Here is a 25,996-nt window from a genome sequence, read left to right on the forward strand (position 1 = left end):
AAGTTCCCCTGACTCCTTCCACAAATACCCCTGACTCCCTCCACAAGTTCCCCTGACTCCTTCCACAAGTACCCCTGACTCCTTCCACAAATACCCCTGACTCCCTCTATAACTCACAGGTTTTCTCTGTGTAGCCCTGGCTGTCCTGGAACTCACTCTGTAGACCAGGCTGGCCTCGAACTCAGAAATCCACCTGCCTCTGCCTCCCAAGTGCTGGGATTAAAGGTGTGTGTCACCACTGCCCAACTAAAGTAAACTTGTAAAGAGACCTTAGTCTATGTTGTTTCAGACTCTCTGTTAAATTCTTAGTGTACAATCCAAAATGTTGTCCTTTTCCTTACAGCAAAATTATTTCTTTACAACACAACCTACTCAAGACACAAACATGTATTGAAAAAGACCAATACTCATCGTATGATGATACATGCAAGTGCACATACTAAGCACAGAAATATCCCTTAGTTATCGTTTTCTTTAATTACATCTTTCGCCTCTCTCTGTGGTTGCAATACATTTCCCATACTAGAATTTTCTGACTCTTTTACATTACATCTGTTACAAGCAGTTAATCCTCACCAGAAACCCAACTGCAAAGTTTTTTGATATGGGAATTTTTTTTATAAGCACACAAACAGATATAAAGACAGAAAAGAAGCACCCAGATTTCAGACATGTAAGTGCCCCTCAAACTCGCAACAGAGAAAACGGATTTCACAAAGATGTACTACAATGAAATAAAGTGTATCTTTTCCACCTAATTGGTAATTAGGCCATTAAGATCTTGTGAAATATCTGCTTTGTTAAAAGATCCATGCAGATCTTTACATATACAGATCAATCTATGTTATCTAAGAAAATATCAGAAAAAATGGAGGGCTTCTTATGTTATGCATTTACGCATACATTTCTGTGGGTCCATTTGCATCTGTGAGGAAAACATGGGATGGAATGTGCAGCTGGGTGACATGGAACCGGCTTCTTTCTGCTCCGGATTCTGCCCTGAATGGTTAACTCTGTCTCATTCCCCAAGGAGTACAGTGGGGACTCTTTCATATGAGATCTGGCAAAAGGAACATTGGATTCCACTAAGAGTTGATACTGTTCATAAAGCCTGGGGCTCTTTAAAAACATGAATCTCTACCTTCCAGACAGTTCTATATCCTTTATATTAAAAAATCCCCTTAAAAGGTTTCTCACCAGCCTAATTCATAGCTACTTTATAATCCTGAAAATGTTTTGATGTTAGACTTGGGTTGAACATGGTTGAGTATGCAGTAAAAATAAAATTTGGTTTCCTCACATTGGTACTGTAAAAGAGCTAACTATAAACAGCATTTTACATTAATAATATATTACATTTAGAAAGCGGATTATATGATATATGCACAGTATATTTCATTGCATGCTTAAAATATTCATGCACAAAGCAAAAATAAATAGGGCATGTGCCACAGTGCTCACAGCATTGTTCTGGGAAGTGGGTTAGGGCATGTTAGTCTTCTTTGTTTTCCTTTTCCGTATTCTCTGAGCATTGGGTAAAAAAATGTAGATTTTTCTGGGAAGGGGAAATTTTTAAGATTTGTTTTTAAGAGTTTAAGCAACTGAAAATTTTGGGACCTGTTGGGTGTATAATTCAAAGTCTGGCTTATGCAGTTTAATGTGGAAGCTGCTGGCCTAGAACGGTTCTTTTAAATCATATGTAACTAATTACTTCTTCACCGTGCTAAGCACAGCTCTTCCTCACAGCCACATTCTCACTAAAGGAAAATGTTCCGTTCCACTCCCCAGGTAGAAAGTAGATTGTCAAAGTATGCTCTGGTTAAGAATGGAGACTGGGCCAGGGTTCGGTGACATTGTTCTGCACCCCTACCCCTTCACTGCAGCCCCTGACTCATTTCAGCAATCACCCTGATGTACCTCATTTACCTGTACCCTGCCAGACAGTTCAGACAGGAAGACTGGCCCCCAATACATAACTCGTGTCTCCATGTCACAATTAGCAGCTCCCTTGCCCACATCCAGTTCAATTTAATTCAGTGCAACCCCTAGACATTTTTAAGAGCACATTTTGAGAGTACAGAATCTGCCTTAATCTTCTACTCCCAAGTGAGAGAAAGGCCCTTTACTTCCCCCAACCCCCAGAGAATATTGAAGAGCCAAAATGGAAAAGCTTTTTGGGTAGAGTGTTAGCACAAAGCAAGGACATAGAGAGCTTCTAAAATTGAAAAGTACTTCACACAGAGGCTGTGTTCAATGGGTCTGGATGTCTGTGTGTCCAGGTTCACAAATCAGCACCCCAGCGTCCTTGTTTTTCCATCTTCCCCAAGTGTAGACGTTGTGTTAAGCTCTTCTCCATCACTGTGGGCAGATAGCGGACAGAAGCAGCCTAGGGAGGAAGGACTTGGCTCAGCCTGCGGTTTCAGAGGTATTTCAGGTGGGGAAGACCTGTTAGTGGGAGCAGCTTTGCCCGTGGCTGCAGGAGTGTCGTGCGGACAAGAAGCAGAGAACTTGGACCAGAAGCAGAAGCAGATCTCAGAGTTTCTCCAGGATGCCCACTGCCACCACCCAGGCATCAAGGCCTAAAGCTTCCACAGCCTTTCAAATAGTTCCATAAGCGAGGGACCTACGCCATTCTCCTTTCTGTTGATGTAATAAAACAACATAGTTAGAGGCAACTTGTAGAAGAAAGAATTTATTGGGAATTAACCATTCCAGAGGGCTGGGATTCCATCATGAAGAGGAGCCATGGCAACCAGCATCGGTCATGGAAGCAGGAAGAGCAGGCTGAGAGCACACATCTTAAACTGCAGGCAGGAAGCAGAGGGAGTGGACTGGTAGGAAGGTAAAGCCTTGAGCTCTCCAAACTCAGAGCCCTAGTGGTACAGCAGCTCCAGCAAGGCCACACCTCCCTCTCAGGCCACACCTCCCTTTCAGTGCAGCCAGCAAGGAGCCATATCTAAAAATGCCAGAGGCTCTGGGGTATTTCTCAGTCAAACCACCAGGGGGCATGTTGTTTAAAACATAAACCTCTATAGATTTCAGATCCAATCTATAATGGAGATCAAAACTCATTTTCTAAATGTAGTTCACATCTAACCAAACATTGCTTTGACTTCATGTAGAATTACATTCGTTCAACTTGCTGCATGTGCACTGACTTTCTCATATTTCAGGCAAGGTTCTATGGATGTGAGATCATCCTAAATTTTCACGTGAAGTAAAGTATATTATGATTTTAAGATTTAACCACCCGTTTCACTTGAATACATAACGTCTTAGGACGTTCCATCCAGTGTTCTATAAATGTTGAAATAGAAGTTAAAAACTTGGATCCTCCTTGTGTTTTACCAGATGCGATGCTCTTGGTGGCTGAGCGACTGGAAGGGCCGTTCAACATTGAGTCAGTCATGGACCCAATAGATGTCAAGATCTCTGAAGCCATTATGAATATGCAGGAAAACAGCATGCAGGTGTCGGCTAAGGTATGTCCATCAACAGCTTGCCTCCTACTGTATACACACTGCATAGGTGGTATCACCTAAAAAGTGTAGTGATGTGGGCGGGGATTATAAATTCTCCCATGCTGCCAGCGAGCTTTTCCTGCTGAACCACACATTGGCTCCTTCATTGAAAATGGGTAACAAAATGACATTGAGAAGGGAAGTAAGTCTGTAGATCACAGCTACTCAATCACCACACAATTATTGACTGCCTGAGAGTTTCTGTGAGCTCCAAGTATGGCCAAGTAATCCCTCACATGTGAGAGCAATTTGGGAGGAATGTTCTATTTCGATGTTTGAAATTTCTACAACACCGCTATTCTGTCCTCTCTCTCAAAGCTTCTAATTCTGCCATCAGCTGTGTACATGAGGTATGTGCTCTGTGTGCTCAATGGTAAATAATCAAACACCACCTCATACTTTCTTTGAAGACAACTGTACAACCTTCATTAATGAGCCTTGGGAGGATGTGAATGTTCCTTTGTGTATAAAAGTTGAAGGCAAAATAGTATCAGAGTCTCATAAATCATATGAGACAGAGGTCCTAGGTTTGGAGCTGTGGGCACAAATGCCAGGCTCCTGATTTGTGCCCGTGCACACCCAGCTGGAAAGAAGCAGGACTTACCATAAGCAAAGGGCGGGAGTCTGCAGTGTGGTCTCCAACCTGGGCTTCCATCATCATCATCTTCCTACAGCCCTGATGAGTGCACAGAGACCCGCTCCTCTCTCTACCAGCATCTCTACAACGAAACGACAACCTCATCTAAACCTGGTGGCAGGGGCCGAGTTCCCACTGAAATGTGCCAAGAGTTATCCGTTTTCATGTTTCAATCATTAAAGTGTTTTGTGGATGAGATTTCAAATGCAGTCGAGGAAGAGTGACAGAGTGGAAGCCCAGAGAGGGAACCGTGGATTCTCTCTCACCAGATGTCCTTGACTGCTATGAGTCAAACTGGAGTTGCACATCTCAGGGTAAACTAGGAGGAAGTAGGCAAAGAAAGACTCTGAATTTAATTCTCTCTCTGGAAGTGGCCGAGCCTAGAGTTTCTAGGCTTGACTCTGGGTTTTAATGAACTTGAGGTACCAGGTAGAGACTGATGCTTGAATTGCCATCAACTGTTGGGAAAATAGCACATTTGGGGCTTCCAGGAAAGGCCATTTTCTTTTAGTGTAGAAAAAAAAAAATAGCAAATATCCATTCCTCTCAAGTCCATCGCCTAAAACCCAATTAGAGTTGTTCTGAGAGGCTTCATAAACCAGCAGTGCTGGGGTAATTGGGGGCTAGGTTTGGAGAAGTTAAAAATAGCCCAAGAGAAGAGAACATACAAAAAAATATATGAACAAAAGTGTCTACGACCTGAAACCATCACTCACTTCTCAGAAGTACGAGTCTCTTTCTGGTATGAAGCTCAAGCCAGGCATTCAGGAGAAGGCATCTGATTTTAGCACACATCTCTTCTTCAAGCCAGGCATGCTCTTATCTTTTCATTTATCAACTTATTCGGTAAATATTTATCAGCAGTCCTCAATGACTAAGCTCACAACCTACAGCCAACGCCATTTTCAGTAGACACCAGAACACAAACAAATAAACAATCTGCTACGAGACTCCTTGTTCTCCAGTGACTGGACATATTTTGATAGGAAGTTTCTACTACTTGAGTTTTCAGGAATCCTTGATACAAAGTTTTTTTTATGGAAAACACCATATGACACTACTTCCTAACTTGTCCCTTAGCTTTCTTTCTTGGTTTTGTTGTTGTTGTTGTTGTTTGCTTTTTATTAGATATTTTCTTTATTTACATATCATACAATTTCTTCTTTCCCAGTTTCCCCTCAAAACAAAACAAAACAAAACACCAACAATAACAAACCCCTGTTGCCTCCCCCCTCCACCTGCTTGCCACCCCACCCTCTCCCACTTATTGGCCCTGGCATTCCCCTACACTGGGGCACAGAACTTTCACAGGACCAAGGGCCTCTCCTCCCATTGATGATTGACTTTGCAAACCTCTACTATGCACATGCTGCCAGAACAATCAGTCCCACCATGTATAGTCCTTGGTTGGTGGTTGAATCCCTGGGAGCTCTGAGGGTACTAGTTAGTTCATATTGTTCTTCATCCTATGGGGCTGCAAACCCTTCAGCTTTGGTCCTTTCTCTAACTCCTTCATTGGGGACCCTGTACTCAGTTCAATAGATGGCTGTGAGCCTCTACATCTGTATTAGTCAGGTACTGTCAGTGCCTCTCAGGAGATAGCTATATCAGGCTGGATTGTCCTTCCTTCAGTCTCTGCTCCATAGTTAGTTTCTACAACTCCTTCCATGAGTATTTTGTTCCCCCTTTTAAGAAGGAATGAAGTGTTCACATTTTGGTCTTCCTTCTTCTTGAGTTTCTTGTGGTTTGTGGATTATACTTCGTGTATTCCAAACTTCTGGGCTAATATCTACTTATCAGAGAGTGCATATCATGTGTGTTCTTTTGTGATTGGTTACCTCACTCAGGATGCTATTCTCCAGATCCATCCATTTCTCTAAGAATTTCATAAATTCATTGTTTTTCATAGCTGAGACTCCAGAGAACCAAATAACCCGATTAAAAAATGGGGTACAGAGCTAAACAAAGAATTCTCAACGATGAATGGCTGATTCTCAATGGCTGAAAAGCACCTAAAGAAATGTTCAACATCCTTAGTCATCAGGGAAATGCAAATCAAAACAACCCTGAGATTCCACCTCACAACAGTCAGATTGGCTAGGATAAAAAACTCAAGTGACAGCAGATGCTGGAGAGGTTGTGGAGAAAGAGGAACATTACTTCATTGCTGGTGGGATTGCAAACTGGTATAACCACTCTGGAAATCAGTTTGGCAGTTCCTCCGGAAAGAGGACTCAGCTATACCACTCCTGGGCATATACCCAGAAGATGATCCAACATGTAATAAGGACACATGCTCCACGATGTTCATAGCAGTCTTATTTATAATAGCCAGAAACTAGAAATAACCCAGATGTCCCTCAACAGAGGAATGGATACAGAAAATGTGGTACTATGTACACAATGGAGTACTACTTAGCTTTTTTTCTTAAGTCCCCTTAAATTTGTCCTTTATTTAGTAATCAAGGTATTTGAAAGCACTGACAAGATCAAGGAGTCCTGCTTCACCCTTTAACAACTCCTTTACACATAGAGTGGAACCCAAAGCCCACAAGGTATTGAGTCTCCTGCCTCTGCCTACCTGAGCCCTTTGTGTTTTTTCCTCAGCTTCTGTGGCTTCCTCTGCCTATGATGTTCCCCCCTGTTGTCGCCCCTGCTGTGAGACCTCATCCTGAGAGCCCACCACAGCATCTACTGAATGCTAGAAATAAGCATCCCTGTGATGCTTGCTCCCTAACAGCTTTCTCCTAACATCATCAGTCATGTGGGACAAGGAGAGCTGCTGTGTCCTACGCACCCAGAACCCAGACCAGGACGTTGGGCACATTAACTGTGGGCAAATGCTTGTAGAATTGATTTCAAGGGAGGGGGAAGGCAAGGGAGAAATTCTATTATGTAAATTCTCAAGAATTTGGAAGAAGTCAACTATCTTTGTCACTGTTCTACTTAGTGTCTCTTAGACACCAAGATTAAGGCAGCTTACAAAAGAGAACATTGGTTGGGAGCTTGCTTGTAGTTTCAGAATTAGTCCATGATCATACTGGCAAGAAGCAGAGTGGCAGCAGGCACAGACCAGAGCAGTAGCTGAGCAATTACTGCCTGATCCGGAGGTTCAAGTATGGCAGAGGGGCAGAGAGACACAGACACAAAGAGAGACACAGAGAGATGACACAGGCACAGACTAGAGCAGTAGCTGGGCAATTACTGCCTGATCCATAGGCATCAAGCATGGCAGAGGGGCAGAGACATACAGACACAGAAAGAGACAGAGAGTGAGAAAGAGACAGAGAGAAAGACATATGGACAGACAGACAGGGCCTGGTGTAGACTTTGTAAATCTCAAAGTGACATACTTTCTCCAGTTTCCCAAACATTCCCACAAACTAAGGACCAAGCATTCAAATATTTGAGCCTATGGAAGCCATTTTCATTTAAACCAGCACATTAACCAAACTCAGTTGGCCAGGATTGCACAACCTTTGATCTCCGCACTTCAGAGGCAGAGGCAGATAGATCTCAGTGAGTCTGAAGTCAGCCTGGTCTACAGAGTGAGTTCCAGGCCAAATATGACACCCTGCCCATGAGCTACCACCCCCAGATAATAGAAAGAAACCAAACAATTCAAAGAGTATATTGTGTAAAGTGTCCTCTTTTACAGTAAATACATCTCATTGGAAAATAAAATAAGAATTCCATATATTTATAGAATGTCACATGATGTTTACAATGTATGTACATTGTAGAAATGCTAAACCAAGCTAATTAGCAGAATGTTGTCTTTTGTATCACATTCTTGTTACTGCTACTGGCTTTTGTTTATTTTGGGGTTTGATGGTTGTGATGGTATGTGTGTGTTGAAAAATCTACCTTTGTAAGAAATTTGAGGCCTGTAGTAGATTATTATTCAGTGAAATTTACATGAACTATTCTACAAGAAAATTCTCTAAGAACTCAATGAGATGGGACTTTTTTGATCATCAAAATTTGAGTAGATATTTTTTATGAAATTTATTTATCTATATCATAATAGTACTGTTGTTTTAAGAATTATAAATAAAAATGACATAATTGTGAGAAATTCCATAATCTGGAAGAAAGATTATGCCTATGCATGCAGTAGGGAGGGTCAAAAGTGATGCTTGATAGATGGACTGGCCATAGAAGAGTGACTCTGGTAAGCTGGCAGAGAAAACAAAATGAAGGGAGTTATAGAGGAGGGGGAGCAGGGGAGGAATAGCCAGGTTCTCCAAAAAAGAGCTAGTGTGTAGAGAAAATTCGGTGGCCTTCTGGAAACCTAGCAAAATATAAAACAACAGAGATTCCAACAGTGGAAGATATAAAGCTGATCCTGTTTTCTCTTTCAATGTTTATTGTTGCTCTCCAAGATAAATTCCAATTGCATGTTTCTCTTTCCCAGTATAGTCATTTATTTTTTCCAATTTTTCCAATAGAGCAAACACACACACATACACACACACACAGCTTTACAATAAGACATATCTTTCCCCAAATATTCTCATCATATCTCAAAGAAGGAGGACTAAATTTTTTCTGCCTCATAATTGAACCTCTGAATGAGAGAGTTTTACAGCCTAATGAAAAGGTCTATTCTCATCAATGTGTTCATGCCTCTGTCTTCTCCAAGCTCTGTTTATATGGTATGACCAAGTCCTTTTTATTCCCCTATTTAGCCCTCAGATGCAGTTGGGAGTGAGCTACAAGATTCCTTTGAAAATATATACTGTCATAATACACATTTCTATAAGTTATGACACATTTCAAATTCTAGATTGCTTTGCTTTGTGCAATAATGCATATACATTTTCAAGGGATGCGGACTACAACACATTAAACAACGATTTTTTTTGGTTCCTCTTGGGCACAGCACTACCAAGTAGCAATGAGAGCCATTATAGTTACTATCGGTTGAACCCTGACCATATCCATTTAACAAACACCAGAGCATGCTCTGTGCATAAGGAACACTGTAGAAGAAAAATAGTGTCCTCCCATTGTTGACACAGTCTCTCTCTATGTGCCTTATTTATATATTTACTTCAAGTCCTCCCTGAAATCTTATGAAGCATCCATTATACTTGATTATCAGGAAAGAATGTTAATTTTACAGAGATTAAACAGTTAGCCTGAAGTCAGACATCAAGTGGCAGAGCTGGAGAGCAGCCAGATCTGTCCAGTCCAAAAAAGAAAAAAGAATTTCCCAGAATGCTTGTTTCTTTTATAAGCATCTCCCACTAGGACCAAATGTGCCCAGCACTGGAAGGAACAATGGCATGTGCGAGCGTAGCCTGCCCCACGCTGGGGAGCCTATCAAGGAGAGGCAGACTCAGCTAGTCCAACAGCAAACACACACGTCATCACATTCTTCAGCTTCACCATCCTCATGGCAGACAAAGAAGAACTCTTACTAGCCCATGTATCCCACCCAAATGAAAGCAGTTCTAAGCTTCACGTTGGTGTGAATTTCCCAAAGAGAAGGAGAGAGAACTAGGAGTCAAGTTTCTGCCTTTGAACTTCAGATATATTGATACTCTCCTCCTTATCCTCTCAGAGAAGATAAATCTGATTTCACTGGCTATCATTTAGCTACATTAGGAATAATTTCAAATCTAACCAAGGAAGATTGGTTTGTCAGATATAATCTAAATTAAGAAGGAAGAGTTATTAAGCTCCGGTTGAAGCCATCTATTCAATTAACAGCTATTACAGATGAGCACAGAACCATTCCAGAAGACCAAGACAGCCTGATGGTGCTTAATTTTACCTAGACAATTCTTCCTGAATGTGCAGATCTCAAGATGACCGAGAAACCTAAGAGAACGTTAAAGAGTACAGAGCAACTTCCGTCTCTACTATTGAGTCTGTCTCAGCATCTCTATTGTTTGTCTAACATCCTGTGTCTGGTAGGACGGTTCTCAGTTTCACAAGCATTAAGTCACTAACTCTGCAGGATTCTTTTCTAGCACCTTTCCCTGGCTTCTCCCTTCCTGGCTCTCTTCGCTGTGCATTTTCTCTTGTGGGGAATTAGGGAGAAACACTCTCTTGAGAATTCATATGGAGAAAATGTCTCCTTTAGATGACATCATCTAGGATCTACGTCACACTCTAGTGCCATTTTGCTTTTTATCTGGGGACTCTGTGTCCCACGTACCTTTCTTAAGGCAATCATAGTATTAATATGTTAGGGTTATTTTTTTACTTCCTTTCTCCTGGACAGTAGTCTAAATTATTTGAGTACAAGAGCTGCATCTTATCTATTCTCCAGTTCAGCAGAGAGAGCTGTTAGGATGCCCCATGTGGAAGAAACAGTGTGTTTTGCCTGGCTGAGGCCACAGTGTGAAAACATAACTCCAGAGAGGCTTCAACAAGAGAGGGGCAATAAATAGCTTACCTTGGCTTGAAGGCACTCTTTATTCTTCAAACATGGCTGAAGTTATTAGGTCAGAGGTGGACACCAGACAGACCCAAGACCTTATTGTTACCATTCCTGTGATTTGGGGCAAATCGTTTATCCATCTAAACTCAAGTAACTAGTGTGCAAAATGAAAGCCCCAGTGCATCTTACAGGCTGTTTAAACAGAACAATGGTACAGTGCATGTACTGTTTAGCATGGATCATGTCAAATCTAAACCACCCATGAAGATGAATGCTCTTAATTGTCACTAAAAACAACTGTGATAGATAAATTCTGAAAAGCTTGGTACTATGGTCTTAAATCATCCGGGACAGTCTACCAGATTAAACTTAGTTTGTAAGAGCAAGAACTATTTTACTTGACCTCACATTTGAACCCCATGCATGTTTGATTATTTCCAATTAAGAGTTTCCATCTCAGGAGAGGAAGGATCTAAATATATGTCTCTGAGAGAAGGCCTCAGGAGATGGCAAGTTGTTGATGACTATGTCAACAACCCAATCCTAGTCTGTGCCTCTGGGCTCTACCAAAGAAGTGAGACTTGGAGGAGTTTTAGTGGCCTCTGCCCATGCCACATTATTCTTACCAGTTTTCTCTGTGGGTGGATAATGGGGTCCCTCCCATGTGATCTTCTAGAAAAAAGCAAATGATCACACTATTTACAAAGCTTCATGACCTTTTAATTCCTACAGCCTGTTTTCAGTTTCGTTTTCACAGAGAAGGCTGTGTTCCCAGTGGTTCCAGTTTTCTCTAATTTTTTTATAAGTTCAAACATTTTGCTCTACTCACCAATTCTCACCTGAGTCACTGAGAAGAGTAACCCGAAAACACCTTGTGTGTTTTTTCCCTCGCTGTGCAAAAAAATCAGGGTGCATTCTATTGCTGTTTGTAGCAGAACCAGTTGTTTTTTTTTTTTCAGGGAAAAGGGGTCATGTTTTCATAATGTAAAATGAAAGCTTAAATATACTTGTTTATAAGAAAAGTATTGAACAAACTGGTTTGAGCTCTCCTTCTTGGGAAAAGAGATTCTCATTATTTTCCTTTTTTGATGATAAAGGAAAATTTTTGATTATCTCTTACCTTTGGGGATTTATCTGGAGACTTTACTTTTTGGTAAAGGATAAGAAGATATTTAATGTGCTCAACTCAAAAATGGATTAGTAAAACTCAATTTAAATCAACATCAGGTGTCCTTAGGAGCAAAGAAAGAAATGTATTTTTCTGGATCTCACAGACATTTTCTCCCTTCCTCCTACCTTGCGAGGCAGCCTTCCCAGGCCCACCCCTCTCACGGACAGGCTCTGCCCGATCTCACAAACGCAGACTTGTCATCAGAACATCCTCATTTTGGTCACTGCCTTCCCACTAAGGAATTTGTGATCTGCTCTGACGCTAATGAAACCACAGCTTCAGGAGCGTAACTGTGTGCATGCGTGTCAGGATTCGTCTGGTGTTCTGTGGATTCTGAATCAAGTCAAGTCACCAGTCTTTGTTTTGGTCACTTTTTACTGTCTTTGGTTTTTGTTTTTGTTTTTTGTTTGTTTGTTTGTTTTGTTTTGCTTTTTTCAAAAGTTGGCTGCCATGTATACTGTAAAGTTTAAGCAATTTGCTTCCGAAGCTTAAACAGCTTGGTGCCAGGATCTCTGTCAGATGTATTGCATGCTTCTTAAAGTCCTTTCTTCAAAGTATTAGATTGTGTAAGGCTTCATCTCTGTGGGAAAAATTTCTACTTGAAGAACTTGCCAGTTCCCTTGGTGTAAATACCCACGGGATGGCTGGTTGCAAATCCAGGCATGATGTCCCTGAACACAGTGACACACCATGGTATAGTATTCGTCATATATACATATGCATATTCATATGTATACACATATATGTTACATATATATTATAGAGAGTATAATTTGTGTGATTGTAAGTATATGAAACTTAGCTTTTAATGGTCATGATTAACAATGTATTTGCAAAGTTACTAGAAATGTCTCAAGTCTGTTTATCAGCAGTAACTGCTCCCTCACTTGCCCCAGCATGACACTGCTGTTCTAGGGAGCTGCCTAGAATCCCTGGTTCTATTTATGCTCATAGCATTCCAGTTCCCTGGTCTCTTGTCAGAATGCTCACAAGAGCAGGTACGTATCCATATGACACATCTGCACCACTTAATTTTGACCAAAGTGACACACTCTGTGTGCATTTGTTCAGCCATAGAGTAGGTGAACGGTCCACAGCCAGGCTAGAGGGATTCATGTGTTTACGTAAAATCTGCCAAGTGACACTAAAGAAGTTCTTCCAGCCTTATAAACAAAGAGCATGTGAAATAATCATTTAACCAGGCAAAGAGACATGGGATTTTTTTTTTCTCTCTCCATACACTAAAGTATGCTGTGTTCGATTCCTTGAAACTCTGCCCCCTGCTCATTTGGAAAGAATATCAAGATATCCCGCAGTCTCAGGAATGCACAACTGTACAAGAAAAATTCTCAAGCAAATGGAAAGAATTTGTTTTTGTTGAAGAAAAGATTTTAAGAGGCATTTGACAGATACCCTGGAACCCGCATGTTTATGCTTTGGAAGTAAAACTGTTTAAGCCTTAAAATATACATGGCAGCCAGCTTTTTAAAAAAAAATCAAAGCCAGTAAAAAGTGACCAAAACAAAACCTGATGACTTGACTCAATTCAGAATCTGGGATACTCTTAACGAGATGCTGAGTCCGTCCAGGGACTTAGACCTCAGGGAAGGTGGCTGAGGAAAGCAGCGCCATCAATCTTTAAGCACAGGAAAACACAGGACATCAGAAAGAAAGATGAGGAGAGAGCAGAGAGAAGACAGAACAGGAACAGAAAAAGGAGAGCGTTCTGAAATGATGGGGTGAAAACTCGTCTTTGTAGAGACGGCAGTCCACGAAGAGACCTGCTAACGTAAATAACAGTGAAAAGCTGGGAACTTAGAGCATTTGTATCGTTAATCTAAAGATCTTAAACCAAAGAAAGAAATAATTATCAAAATCACTCAGTTGTATTCAGGAACATGTGTCAAGATATTAGCAGAAAGCTGTTAGGAACCAGAAAGGAGAATGAGTGAACATAAACCCGAAGGAAAAGTTTAATTTATTAGTGTAGCTCTTCTTTCTGCCGACATTGATGAAATGTTTTGGGGAATATTTCAAGTGACTCCAGTTTACCTATGTTGATATGAGAATACCCCTAAGCAAACACATTTCAGTCACCACCTCACTTCAAAGAATTACCTTAGTTTTGATTATGGGTGTCTGCATAGGGGAATGCCCAGATGCATGCAGTACCCACAGAAGCCTGTAGGGGACATCAGATTCCCCTGCAGCTGGACTGACAAATGGACGGGAACATCTGTGTGGGTGCTGCTAACAATCCTCTGCTCCAGCAGTGTGCATTCTTCACCACCGAGCTGTCACTGGCACACCGAGGAAATGCCCTTGGCTGTGTGCCATAGTTGCATGATCTGGTTGACTGCCAGCAAGGAGAGGCCTCAGCTGCTGCTGTGGAGGGGTGTCGCTGGCCAGAGTGTTGACCAGACGATGATGGTTTGGGGAACAGTAGTTTAGTAAAGAGTCCAGATTACCTGCCATTTTGATATAACCACGGCCATAGACCAAGCTATGAACCCAGCCACATGTGACTGTAGACCATGTCAGTGAAAATAATCTACCTTTTACACTTTACTTTTTCAGTGTCTTCTCTAGGCATCATATTTTATCTTCAAAATGGCTTTGAAAATTGGGAAGCCATGTTGTCCCAAGTTTAATACGAAGTGCCGAAGCTAGTGCTCCAAGTTTTTAGGCTCTTCTTAGTGACTATTGCTATGGTCAGAAGGTAGCTCCTGGAACTTCTAGATGTAATTCCTGAAGTTGTCCCTTATAAAGGAGGTCTGAGGAGGCCTCTCACTAGTCTATCTGCTAAATAAGGACAGACAGTGTCATCTACTGATTCCTGGGGCCTGAACCTTACACTTCACAGCCTGTAAACTACAAAAGTCCTGTTACGAAAGGACGACCCAGTCGGAGGTATTTCACTGTAGCACTTCAAGTCTCCTGAACACTTGTCTGTTACCTCCCAGCTGTCTGGTGTGAAAATAAGGGCCACATCTGGATCTATTATACACACTTCTGTACAGACATGATGGCTCGTTTCCTTGGGTATAGATGTAATAGATTGAAATTCTCCAGTTACTCTTCCGACAAACACTGCGGTCACCAGGGTTGTAATACAAACTAGAATCTACTAGATGAAGAAAACAGTCTCAAAACACCCAGTCCAAGTGAATCAAGACAGCGTAAAGGATGCCTGCGCTTAATTAAACCACCAGAGCTCCACTAGCAGATTTCAAGACGCACAGTTAACCGTAGCTTCTCTAACTTAGCCGAGACCCACTGAGAAGAAAGTGGGGAGATGAGATTCATCCCACACAGGCTATCCCCAAACATTGTCTCTCAAGTTGCCAATAATGACTCTGGCGAGTATGCTATCAAGGCAGCAAAGAGAAGGCAGAGACTGAGCAGTCAGGGAAACTAGCTGTAAGCACCTCTGAAAAGTGAGCAGGGTGCTTGTTTATGAGAACTATGTTAATAGAGTTCAGTTCTAAGTGCATTTACCAACCGATGACTGAATGCAAAGCTATTACCAACACTTTTCTTACTCCACTGTTGCCCTCCTCCTTCCCCTCCTCCTTCCTCTCCTCCTCCTCCTCCTCCCTCTCCTCCTCCCCCTCCTCTCCCTCCTCTTCCCCTCCTCCTCCCCCTCCTCCCCTCCCTCCTTCTCCCCTCCCTCCTCTTACTTCCCCTCCTCCCCATCCTCCTCCCTCTCCTCCTCCCCATAAAACAATAAAATGTCTCTTTGTTCAACACTTTCCATCTTAATAGCAGTGTCTTTCATCTCAGAATACCGATAGACTTCGGAGATATTATCTTTGTAATCCTCTTAAGGGAAAGGAGTCATGAGGCAGAGCTCCCTAAAATCCACACATCTTTTCAGTCAGCTAGGGAGGAAAGCTGATTCCTTTGAATATTCACAGCATCTTATCTCCAATGACGTTTCTGAATACTTTCTGGAATTATCTAATTATTCCTTAGAATGAACTGGGTGGAAGGGAACCCAGACGCTGTGAAAGGGGTGGACATAAAGATGTGTCACCCTTTATGTGGTTTAGCTGGCAGTTACACCTTCTACAAACTTCTATTTTCTTGTAAAAGGAAGGCTTTGGGTTTTTTTAAACTTTAACTGAGGATAGAGTGACAGCGCCAGACTCAGAGGCAGTTCTATCAGAATCTCATTTCTCTTAGCAGGTCTCAGCCACCCACATCTCCTGGTGGGACTTCCTGGAGGAACCCCACAATTAAATCACAACCACATTGGAACACATTTCGGCATGAAGTCCCCATGAACATTCCTAATTTAACACGTGAATTCTATTGCTTCTGCATATCTTGGAGCCCTGACAGATAATACTGTGTAGAAAATACAGAGCAGGGACTGGCACTGTGGCTTAGTGGTGAAGGACGGATGCCTGCTGCTCTTCCAGGGGACCTGAATTTGACTTTCACATTGGGAGCACTTCTGTAGCTTTAACTTCAGCTCCGGGGGATCCAGTGCCATCTTCTGGCCTTTTTGGGCACTACACTCACAAGCATAAGACCACACAGACACATACATAAAAATAAAAATTAACACTTGGAAAAAAAAAAAAAAGACAGAGAATGAAGGCAGCAGTGGCCAGGTATGTTCCTCTTCACAGTTTTACACTATTGCAGACCTTACAGGAAGTTTAAGTTCTGGACTTATGTAATTATGTAATGATTATCAAGCACTTGTTTTCTAGATACTGGGTTGTGTGTCCCCTGCTTCATAGCTTCCATGTGAACACAACCGATGCTGGTGTGGTAAATTGTGCCTACTGAAGAGAGGAGGAAACCGGGGCTCAGAGAGGCCACCCTGTTCACACAGCACAGGCCCCCTCCATCAGACACTCTCCCTTCATGAACACAGTTTTAGGGCTTTAGAAACCACCTCAGAACCTAAGCTTGCATCTCTAGCCCTGACCACTTGATTGCCTAACTCTCATTTAACTTCAGATACTATTTATAGTGCAATAAATCCTTATCTACTTCTTTTCTTTGTTTGAAATATAGCACATTGGGTGCCTAGGCCACCAGGCTGCTCATGGTGACCTAGACAGTGACCCTGCTCTCGTACTGCTATTATAGCAAACTTAGAAAACAAGAACACTCCAGATTTGTGTCCAGTAGTTCCATTTGCCACCCACCCCGTGAACCCCATGTTTTCTAAACACTTTTTCTAACTGATAGATTGTATGTTGTCTTATTGTCTACAGGCCGGTATGACAAGCACTGTAACCGGGTGACTATCTCTATATGATCACTGATCGTATCTTTACTCATCATTACCCCATGGCTTTAGAGATTAGGTCTCAATTGGGTATCTGGGAAAGAAACAGATATTCAGACAACATGCATTACATGCACAACTATGAATCTCACGTTGTGGGGGCTTATACAGGATACCACGTGGATTTGCTTTGAACTGATTCTGAATGTGACACTGATACAGAAGTCCTTCATGGTCCCCAAGAAGACAAGACAAGCTGGTACCCGGGGGCCTCCTTGCACTTTTCTTCAAGTTCTACAGTGTTCAGCAGCAAAGACCTTAAGCCAGGCTTGGAACCTTCACATGAGAGGGCCTCTCTTTTGACAGTTCTGCTTTCTGAGAGTCAGGTAGTATGTCTGCTTAGGGATATTCAAATTCTGAGGTCCTTCTGAACAAGTTTCTACAAAAGTTCCCAGCAGAAGAGGTTTGTGGGCATCTCTTTGGTTTGGATCTCAGCAAAGTCTTTGCTAGTGTTCCCTGCTCTGTCTTTATGCTTCTTAAAAGTCAGCTGTCATTTTCAAAGCAATCCAAAATAGCCCGCTCAACAGATCCCTGGAGCTTTGGGAATGTTAAGGCCCTCCATCAGCAGTGACCTTGCTACAAGGAAGTGATTTAGGCACTGTGGAAGAAAAGGCCCACTGTCTTTATCACACTGGTTGCGCCATCAACTTCAGAAATTGTGAGAGGGAAGAATAATCAATAGCGTGTTAAGGCCAGCCTCCGAGAATGCCAAGACAAAGCAGTCCTGTGCTGCAGAAGGCCGCATGCACATGTGAAGGAGAAGTCCGAATGCACACAAGAGAAATTAGTTGTAGTGGTGAAGCAAAATGGATGGTGTCTCCAGAAGGAATTTGTCACTGGGAGTGGCACTCAAGGGCTCTCTGTGTCCTTCAGTGGGATCATATAATATGCAGGATGAAAAATGCTTCAAGTTAAACAACCCAGAATCGAATGACAACACGAGTGATCACACTGTAAATATGCATGTGTGGGTTAAGAATTAACTCTAATAGCTGAGGGAGGTATCTGTAATTCAAATTAAAACGTGGTTGCATTCTTTCCCCTCGGCCTTTCCTCATTCTACCTCTTCCCATGCGCTCCTTGTTCTCTCTCAGATCCATGGCCTTTGGCCTGTTTTTCTTTAATTCTTATTATATACATTTCCCCCTAAATATATAGCTAAACATAACTGCAACCTGCTTAGTACATATAAGGTTCCGTGTGTGCATACAATCCCAGGCTATTCGGTATTGGGTAACCAGTATGGGACCTCTGTCTGGAGGAAGACCATTTGCCCCATTCTGAGCATTCCTTGGTTGCTGGTAGATTTAGGCTAGGGCTGGGTTCCTATGAGATGTCCCGCTTCCACGTTAGCATGTCGACTGGCGTCATTCTTATTCTGGGTATTGTCGGGCCAGCCATGAGTTGAGACATCAGGGGTGTAGCTTGCCCAGAATTCCCAGGAGAGGCATTCTCACAGCGGCAGACATACTGACCATACTGTTCATTGGTGTTCCCTGAGCCTTAAGTGAGAGTTGTGTTCTGGGCACATCAGTGAGACTAGGTACCAAACAATTGCTTTTCTCTACACTTTGATTAGTGGTCATTTTCTGTAGTGGTCTCTCTCTGTTTCAGAGAACATTCTTTGTTGATGGACATGTATTATGTGATAATGTGTAGTGATAATGAATAGTATTCTCTTAATTAATATTACATTACATAACAAATTGAGGGGAGAAAACACAAATATCTATTCAAGCATATTCTTAACAAAATATAACAGAAACACTTTGATGATAAAGTTTGTTTCTGCAACGGATCAATGGCCTTAGCTGGTGTTTATAACTACCTTCCTCTAGTACCCATTCCGTGTTCCCCCCACCCTCAGCAAGCGCCTCAGCAGACCTTGCCTCTTTGCCTAGAAAAGTGACCCATACCTCCGCTCCTGTGGCGTCTGTGCCGTGTTACCCTGCCTCATACCTCTGCTCCTGAGGTGTCAGTGCCCTTTGCTACCCTGCCTGGGTAGGCTGCTGTACTTTCCCAATGGCTTTAACCACAGGACATGGTAGTACCAAGAGACCCCCTAAAGGAACTCCTGCATTCAGGCATAATCCTACTCACCTCCATGGTAGAGACCCAACCCAACCCCCACTTTGGTAATTTGGACCAGTCATCCCGCTTAGCACTGTTATTACTTTCTCAGCCTGTCGGTTAAGGGCATCAGAAACCCACAGCAGCCAGGGGAGGTCTGAGCTTCTAGTTTAGTGGAATGTTGGTTGTGTCTCTGGGCAGCAGTTCCCACCCTGACACACACAGAGTCTAGAACAAAACTTCTAGGCCAGGAAAAGGCTCAAGTTGTTCAATAGGGGTGATAGTAAATGAAACTACTCTCTTTTCTACTCCTTGATTCCTGGACCTGTGGATCTCGGCTATGGGGGGAAACATACCATATATTGGATGCTGATTCAAAACATATCCTATCTTTTGGAGAACCCTACCCCAGCCCTCCACACTGCTGCCACCTAATTGGTGCTGTGACTGTGCCTTCAAAAGGTCATTCCTTTTTTCTGTCAGGCTGACTGAGTCAGAATTGTTGAGAACACGTAAGACTACTGGATGTCATAGTTGTAGGCCCAGTTCACACTTCACTGACTATGAAGTGAGTTCCTTGGTCAGAAGCAATACTGTGCAGAGCAACTTAATGGTGGATAAGGTATTCTGTAAGTTCATGGATGGTAGTTTTAGCAGAAGCATTATGTGAAGAAAAGGATAAACATATACTCCAATGAGGACAAGCACTGTACTCCCCACAGAGGACAAGCACTGTCCTCCCCACAGAGGACAAGCACTGTCCTCCCCACAGAGGACAAGCACTGTCCTCCCCACAATGAGGACAAGCACTGTCCTCCCCACAATGAGGACAAGCACTGTCCTCCCCACAATTAGGACAAGCACTGTCCTCCCCACAATGAGGACAAGCACTGTCCTCCCCACAATGAGGACAAGCACTGTCCTCCCCACAGAGGGCAAGCACTGTCCTCCCCACAGAGGACAAGCACTGTCCTCCCCACAGAGGAAGCAGCCCAATGTGGTTCACAAAGTCTCTGCCTCGTCAGCCAATGGAATGGTGCCTATCTGCAGCTCAGGGTTGGTCTCTGCTCTTGGCATACCTGGCACTCAGCAGCCGCTGTGGCCAGGCCAGCCTTGGTGAGTGGATGCTGCTGTGGCCAGGCCAGCCTCGGTGAGTGGAAGCCCATGTTGTTAAGCCAAGGCATCACCCCCAGGTGCCACCACAGCTACTTTGTTGATGTGCCCACTGGTCAACAACAGGGAAGGCTGGGGAAAGAGGCTGACTGTCCACAGAATGTGTCATCTTATCTACTTGCTTGTTGAACTTCTCCATTGCAGACTCCTTTTGATGAACATATACGTGAGACACTAGTATCTTCAAAGCCTTTACCCATTTGGAGAGATCTATCCACCCATACTTCTTTCCCAGATGTCTTTCTCACAAATTTTCCAATCTTGTCCTTTCCAAGTCCTTTACCATTCAGCCAATCCATTGGCCACAGCCCATGGATCAGTGAACAATTGCCCATCTGGACGTTTCTCCTTCCAAACAAAACTTATAGCCGTGTGCACTGCCCCAAGTGCTGTCCCCTGTGAAGATTTCCCTTAACTTGTGTTTTTCAAGGTTGTCCCAGAGAGGAGTTGTAATGCTGTGACTGTCCATTTTTACGTGCAGAGCCATCAGTAAACTAGGCCCTAGTATTCTCTTCCTCTGTCCAAAGACCTAGTTAAAAGTGGGTCTTATCAATTCAAATTATTTAATTACTCCCCCCAAAAAAATCCCTCACAGGTGTACTCAGCCACAAGGGTTTTAGTTAATTCCAAATGCAGTCAAGTTGACAACCAAGAAGAGCTATCACACTGTTTCCTAAGAGTCTAGGAAAGATATTATCTCTTGATGACTGGTACAGAAGAGAAAACATCCATAAACAGAGAAGGAAGTGCCCCCACATCAACCTGAGTGGAATCACTGTGGAAAAAGATTGGCAACTCAGTCCCTAAATTCATTACAATGAGCTGTGTGATTTCCCACAGCAACCCCAATGGTGACATGAACAGCTGTCAACAACCAAATTAGAAGAAAATGCCACTGAGTGGATTTCACCCACATTTGCTTGTCCTATTTCCTCACCGTTGCTCAGGAGAATATTTTCAGAAAGTTCTTCCAGTGAAGGGTTTCATTACTCAAGAGAGTGCCCTTCAAGCCACTTGACCTTGATATGCCGCGTATGAAATACACTTCTCGTGTTAGATAATATGGATCCAAAATGGCTGTTTACTGACTCCCAAACTCAAGTATAAGAAAGAGTCTGTGACATAACTGGCTTAATCCTGAAAGCTATTATAGAATGAAGAATTTATTATAATTTCCATATTCAATAGCGGTTCTACTATTTGTAGACGTTATACTCCATATTATCTTGCAAACTGGATGGGCAAATTCTGAATCCTAATTCCTAAGGGAAAAATGGGGTTAGATGTCAATCCAACTGGAAGCATGTTCTAATTTGTCTTGGTTTAAGAAATCTTATTTAAGATCTGTGTACTTGATGAACATTGAACTCAAGAGACCAAACTCAGAGTTGAATGAAGTATATGTTAAATGTGTGTTATCCCTATGAGACGCATCACTCCCTTCCTGGTGTCTGGCACATTAGACAGTGTGTAAGCGCTGTCTACACCAGGGACCATTTATACAGGGAAATCACCGTGTGAGAGCACGGGTTAAGGAGACCACACGGAGGGTAACTCTCTACACTCTAACATAGGGGCTGGAATGCAGAGCACCTTCCCTCAGTGTTTCCTGCCAACATGCACATGGAGCTGTGCGCTTGCTTGTTTATTTGTTGAGTTTTGCCACATTGTATTATGAATATTGATTTGGGGTTTATGAATAAGCTTTCAGTAAGAAGACAAATTTACAAATATGAAATCTGTAGGTAATGATGACTCTGGTAAACCGAGAGCAGGACATGCACATAGCTAGTCACTATATTCGTGTAACAATTCCTTCCTCTTGGTGTTTATAACTTTACATTCAAAAATGTAGGAAGTAGAGATTTTGGAAGTAAGAATTTCAAACAAAATGTGAAGGGTGCTGTATTATTTGCTTCTTGTTTATTTGCTTTACCAATTATCCTGATGTAAAATTAACAGATAAAACCTTTCGTGTCATACAGCATTTGAACCACATCTGATTGTGTCATATAAACTCAATCTCGAGGGTTGTTGGTTGGGAAATCCTTTTATTTGTCACTGTTACGAATGGCTTTATAGTTTTAGTTAATGCCCCTTCTGTAGTGTAGAACTCAGAAGATTAAATTGGTTTAATCTCAGCTTAATTTTGACCCTCGTTCTGATCTCCCCAGGTCTTTCAGGGCTGTGGCCAGCCCAAGCCTGCACCTGCTCTCAGATCTGCTCGCTCAGCTCCAGAAAATTTTAACACCCGTTTTCGGCCCTATAACCCTGAGGAAAGACCCACAACTGCGGCAGGCACGAGCTTGGACCGGCTGGTGAGTACCCTGCCTCCTGCCTGTGAGGGCCAGGGAGGCGTCTCTGCCTCCAGGTCGTTCGCTCCCTGAGGGCTGGGCTACGGGCTTCCTAAAGGCTGAAAGTCTATCATCAACATCTGCTCCAGTTCTCAATTGGAATGGTGGGCAGAAAAAGATTCTTTTTTTTTTTCTTTTAGATCATGGATTTGGTTATTTAAGAACTCTTAAAACTATTAATCCACTAGTGCAGTACCTAAAACTCCAACTTTATATTTCTTCCAAAACATTACTTTGAAAGCCCGGTGGCTGGGCCTTCCAGATGCCTGGTGACCGAAGCACATTTCTGATTCGCCTGCCTTTTCCATTCTTTTCCTTAAACGGTTGCTTGTGTAATTATGACATTCTGTCTCTTTCTTATCATTTCTCAGAGGCTAAGTTTTCTGTTTGGAAAGTCTCTTTTAGGAAGTCCCCAATTAATATTGATGTTTCATTTTGTTTCCTAGATATCTAAAAAAAAAAAAGTTGGGAACTTAGGGCCATTTAAATGTGCATTAGGGACTGGGTGATTTTTATGTCAGAAAAATTTATCTGGTGATGGCTACTATATACGTAATAAATACAGTTTCTATTTTTTTTAAAAAAATGGCATAAAAATTAAGAGCTCCTAATTTCAAAGAAATATGGCCTGATCATTTCCAACTCAATACCTTCACTTCATAATGCTATAAACAATTTATATGCCCTCGCTGTTGTTAGTGCCAAATGTTGCTTTACCAATTATCCTGATGTAAAATTAACAGATAAAACCCTTCAGGTCATACAGTATTTGAACCACATCTGATTGTGTCATATAAACTCAATCTCGAGGGTTGTTGGTTTTGAAATCCTTTTATTAGTCACTGTTATGAATGGCTTTATAGTTTTAGTTAATGTCCCTCCTGTAGTGTAGAACTCAGAAGATTAATTTGGTTGTGTTTGTCCTCCATGTAAGTACATCTCAGCATTTTTCTCTATAAAATATCAAATGTATTTAACAGCATAAAGGTCTGTCCATTAAGTGTCAAAGCGAAAGGGTACTGCTTGTTAACTGCTAAATTATGCTGTGAATTTATTGCCCTTTATTAGCGAATAAAACCCCTCTTCAGGCCAGGTTTTGGAAAAGAAGCCATATGTGTGACTTGCTTCAACCTGTCTCCCCTGCTCACTCCTGTCCTCTATCACGTTTTCAAGAAAAATAACTAAATTAGTTACTATTTTCCTTTTAAGCAAACGATTCTACTCTGCCAAACAACCCGGTGAGCCTTTCTCAAGAACGTTGGTTTTCTTCAGCGTGCCCTGTTTGGCTTCTAACTTTACAAAGCGCTCTGCGTTCTCTATGCAGAAACATTTGGGAAGCACAGATTTGATTTCACTTTAGTCGTGTGAAAGCCATCGTTCAAGGAGGCTAGGTCCTTCCAGGTTTCTGGGATACAGTGTGAGGTGAATCTCTCATGTACAAAACTGTTCCCACAGAGCACAATGCTGTGTTACACAGCTTAGCACTCTTACAATAGTAAACCTCCTCACCACAGTCTAAAGGAGTAGAGCCTTTTAAAGAACAAGAGCAGACTGGATACTTACTGCATGACATTTGGATACCATATTGCTATCTATGACAGCCACCTGATAGTTTTCCCTTGTAACAGAAAAGCATCCCCTAGGAGATGTAAACATGTACGCTTAAATGGGGAAAATACAATGGCAAACAAAATCCCACTGCCCCACACAGTATTATTGCCAGCCCCAGAGTCCTAGGACCAACGCAGGAGCTGAACCGACCATACAGTGCTCTGTCAGCAAAGCTACCACGTCCCTCCCAGGTGTGACTCCAGGCTGTGCCCGTGAGAACTGCAGCCTCCTTCACACTATATGTTATGAAATTCTGATCTCTTTTCAAATTTGCAAACTAGCTATTTGTAAATCACAGCCAGCCTCCTTCCAGGTCTCTCCTTCACTCCTAAAATCAAACATTCCCACATCAAAAGATGTCCCACCAAAGTTATTCCTAAGACGTAGACACTGAGCCCCAAGCTCCGTACACAGACTCCCTTTCCAGCCCCTGGCTCCCCCAAGGCCTTTTCCTTTGAGCTGTGCCTGCCTCTACGCAGAGCCACAGCCATCAGGGGTGGTCTTTCATGGACCTGTTCAAGGGGCAACCGTGCAAGTTCTCCAGGTGGGTCTGTTCTCTGTGAGAGCCCATCTCCACTATCTATAAACAAAGCTTATGATGCCTACTCCTGTCTTAGCTTTGCCCTGCAAACATGCCTCCTGAATATTCATAAGTGTGTGTCCCAGAAAAGGACGAAAATTGGGAAATATTTCTGTCTCAGCAGAGGAAAACGTTTTAAAAGCCAACATCAATAGAACTCACCACTTACCCCGCCCTGTTAACTGAAATGAAAATAGCTTCATTCTGACGCTTGCTCCTGGGGGGTGGCTTCTTGGCACCTTTTAAATTAGTGCCTGTGGTATTGACTCTGGAATCTGTTGGTAAATGTTCTTATGTCGGTTATTGTAAAACTGTGTTTTTATGTGAGCTTGTAATTAAGGGGTTTGTTTTAGAACTAAAAGTCTCAAGCCCCAAGTTGATGCTAAAACTCGCAGAAAAGAGTTGGAAAGAACATGGTATCTTTCAAAAGAAGGCTCAGCCCCTTCGTTAGGAGCTTATAAATTCCCATCTCACATGGAAACGGTTCCATTTGTTCTTCAAAAGTTGTATGGGCCTAAAATACTGTTGATAGTAACCAGCATCCTTTAAACATGCTACCTTCAAGCCATGCTTTGTTTTCCAAAACCAAATGATTATATTTGTGTAAATTCAGCCACTGATAGAAAGCTGGCTTTGGAGAAAATATAAGAGTCCTCACTGCCAACAGCCTCATTTTATTGAAGCTGCCAGGCCATCAGCTGATCCCACTGACAGACTGGTCTCACTGCCATATCTCACCCCAGCAGCTCCCCTGTCCCCACAGGCTGCTAAAGGTTTCAAGTTAAGTGGGCCAGGGGTCATTATTTGCACTCGGCAAGCGATTGGTCCTCTTCTTCTTTTCCTAAATTTATCCTCTGTGGATTGTCTTAAATGCTTTGATGTAAGGCTAGGAGTCTAGACAGCTCCTACTCGCTGGAAATATCAGGTACAAAACTAAATCATCACAATGTCACGGGAGTTCCCAGGTCTGAGCACGCAGAGGGGTTGGGCATGATCCTCCTGAAAAGCAATTAGCCAAAGGGCTCAGGAAATCAGGGCACCACGCACTTGCTCCCGAACACACTCAGGCAGGGACTGTCCATTACTTACAGCAGCTTTTTCATTAGGGCAAATCCGAACTCTAAATTACAGCCCTTAGAGGAATGTGGTTTATAAAAGTCAACCTAAAAAAAAAAAA

At 42.5% G+C, this 25,996-nt stretch overlaps 1 protein-coding gene across 1 annotated transcript in view; it reads left to right on the forward strand.

The window, feature by feature from the left end:
- The window catches only part of Gpc6 (glypican 6), a 1,049,521-nt gene that overhangs the window by 929,675 nt on the left and 93,850 nt on the right, over positions 1 to 25,996 (forward strand). The window contains exons 5-6 of the mRNA XM_031362978.1: positions 3,352 to 3,482; positions 22,449 to 22,592. Of these exons, the coding sequence (XP_031218838.1) occupies positions 3,352 to 3,482; positions 22,449 to 22,592 (275 nt within the window). The remainder of the gene's footprint in view (positions 1 to 3,351; positions 3,483 to 22,448; positions 22,593 to 25,996) is intronic.

Source organism: Mastomys coucha, unplaced genomic scaffold, assembly GCF_008632895.1.
Source record: "Mastomys coucha isolate ucsf_1 unplaced genomic scaffold, UCSF_Mcou_1 pScaffold9, whole genome shotgun sequence".
Classification (NCBI taxonomy): Eukaryota; Metazoa; Chordata; class Mammalia; order Rodentia; family Muridae; genus Mastomys; species Mastomys coucha.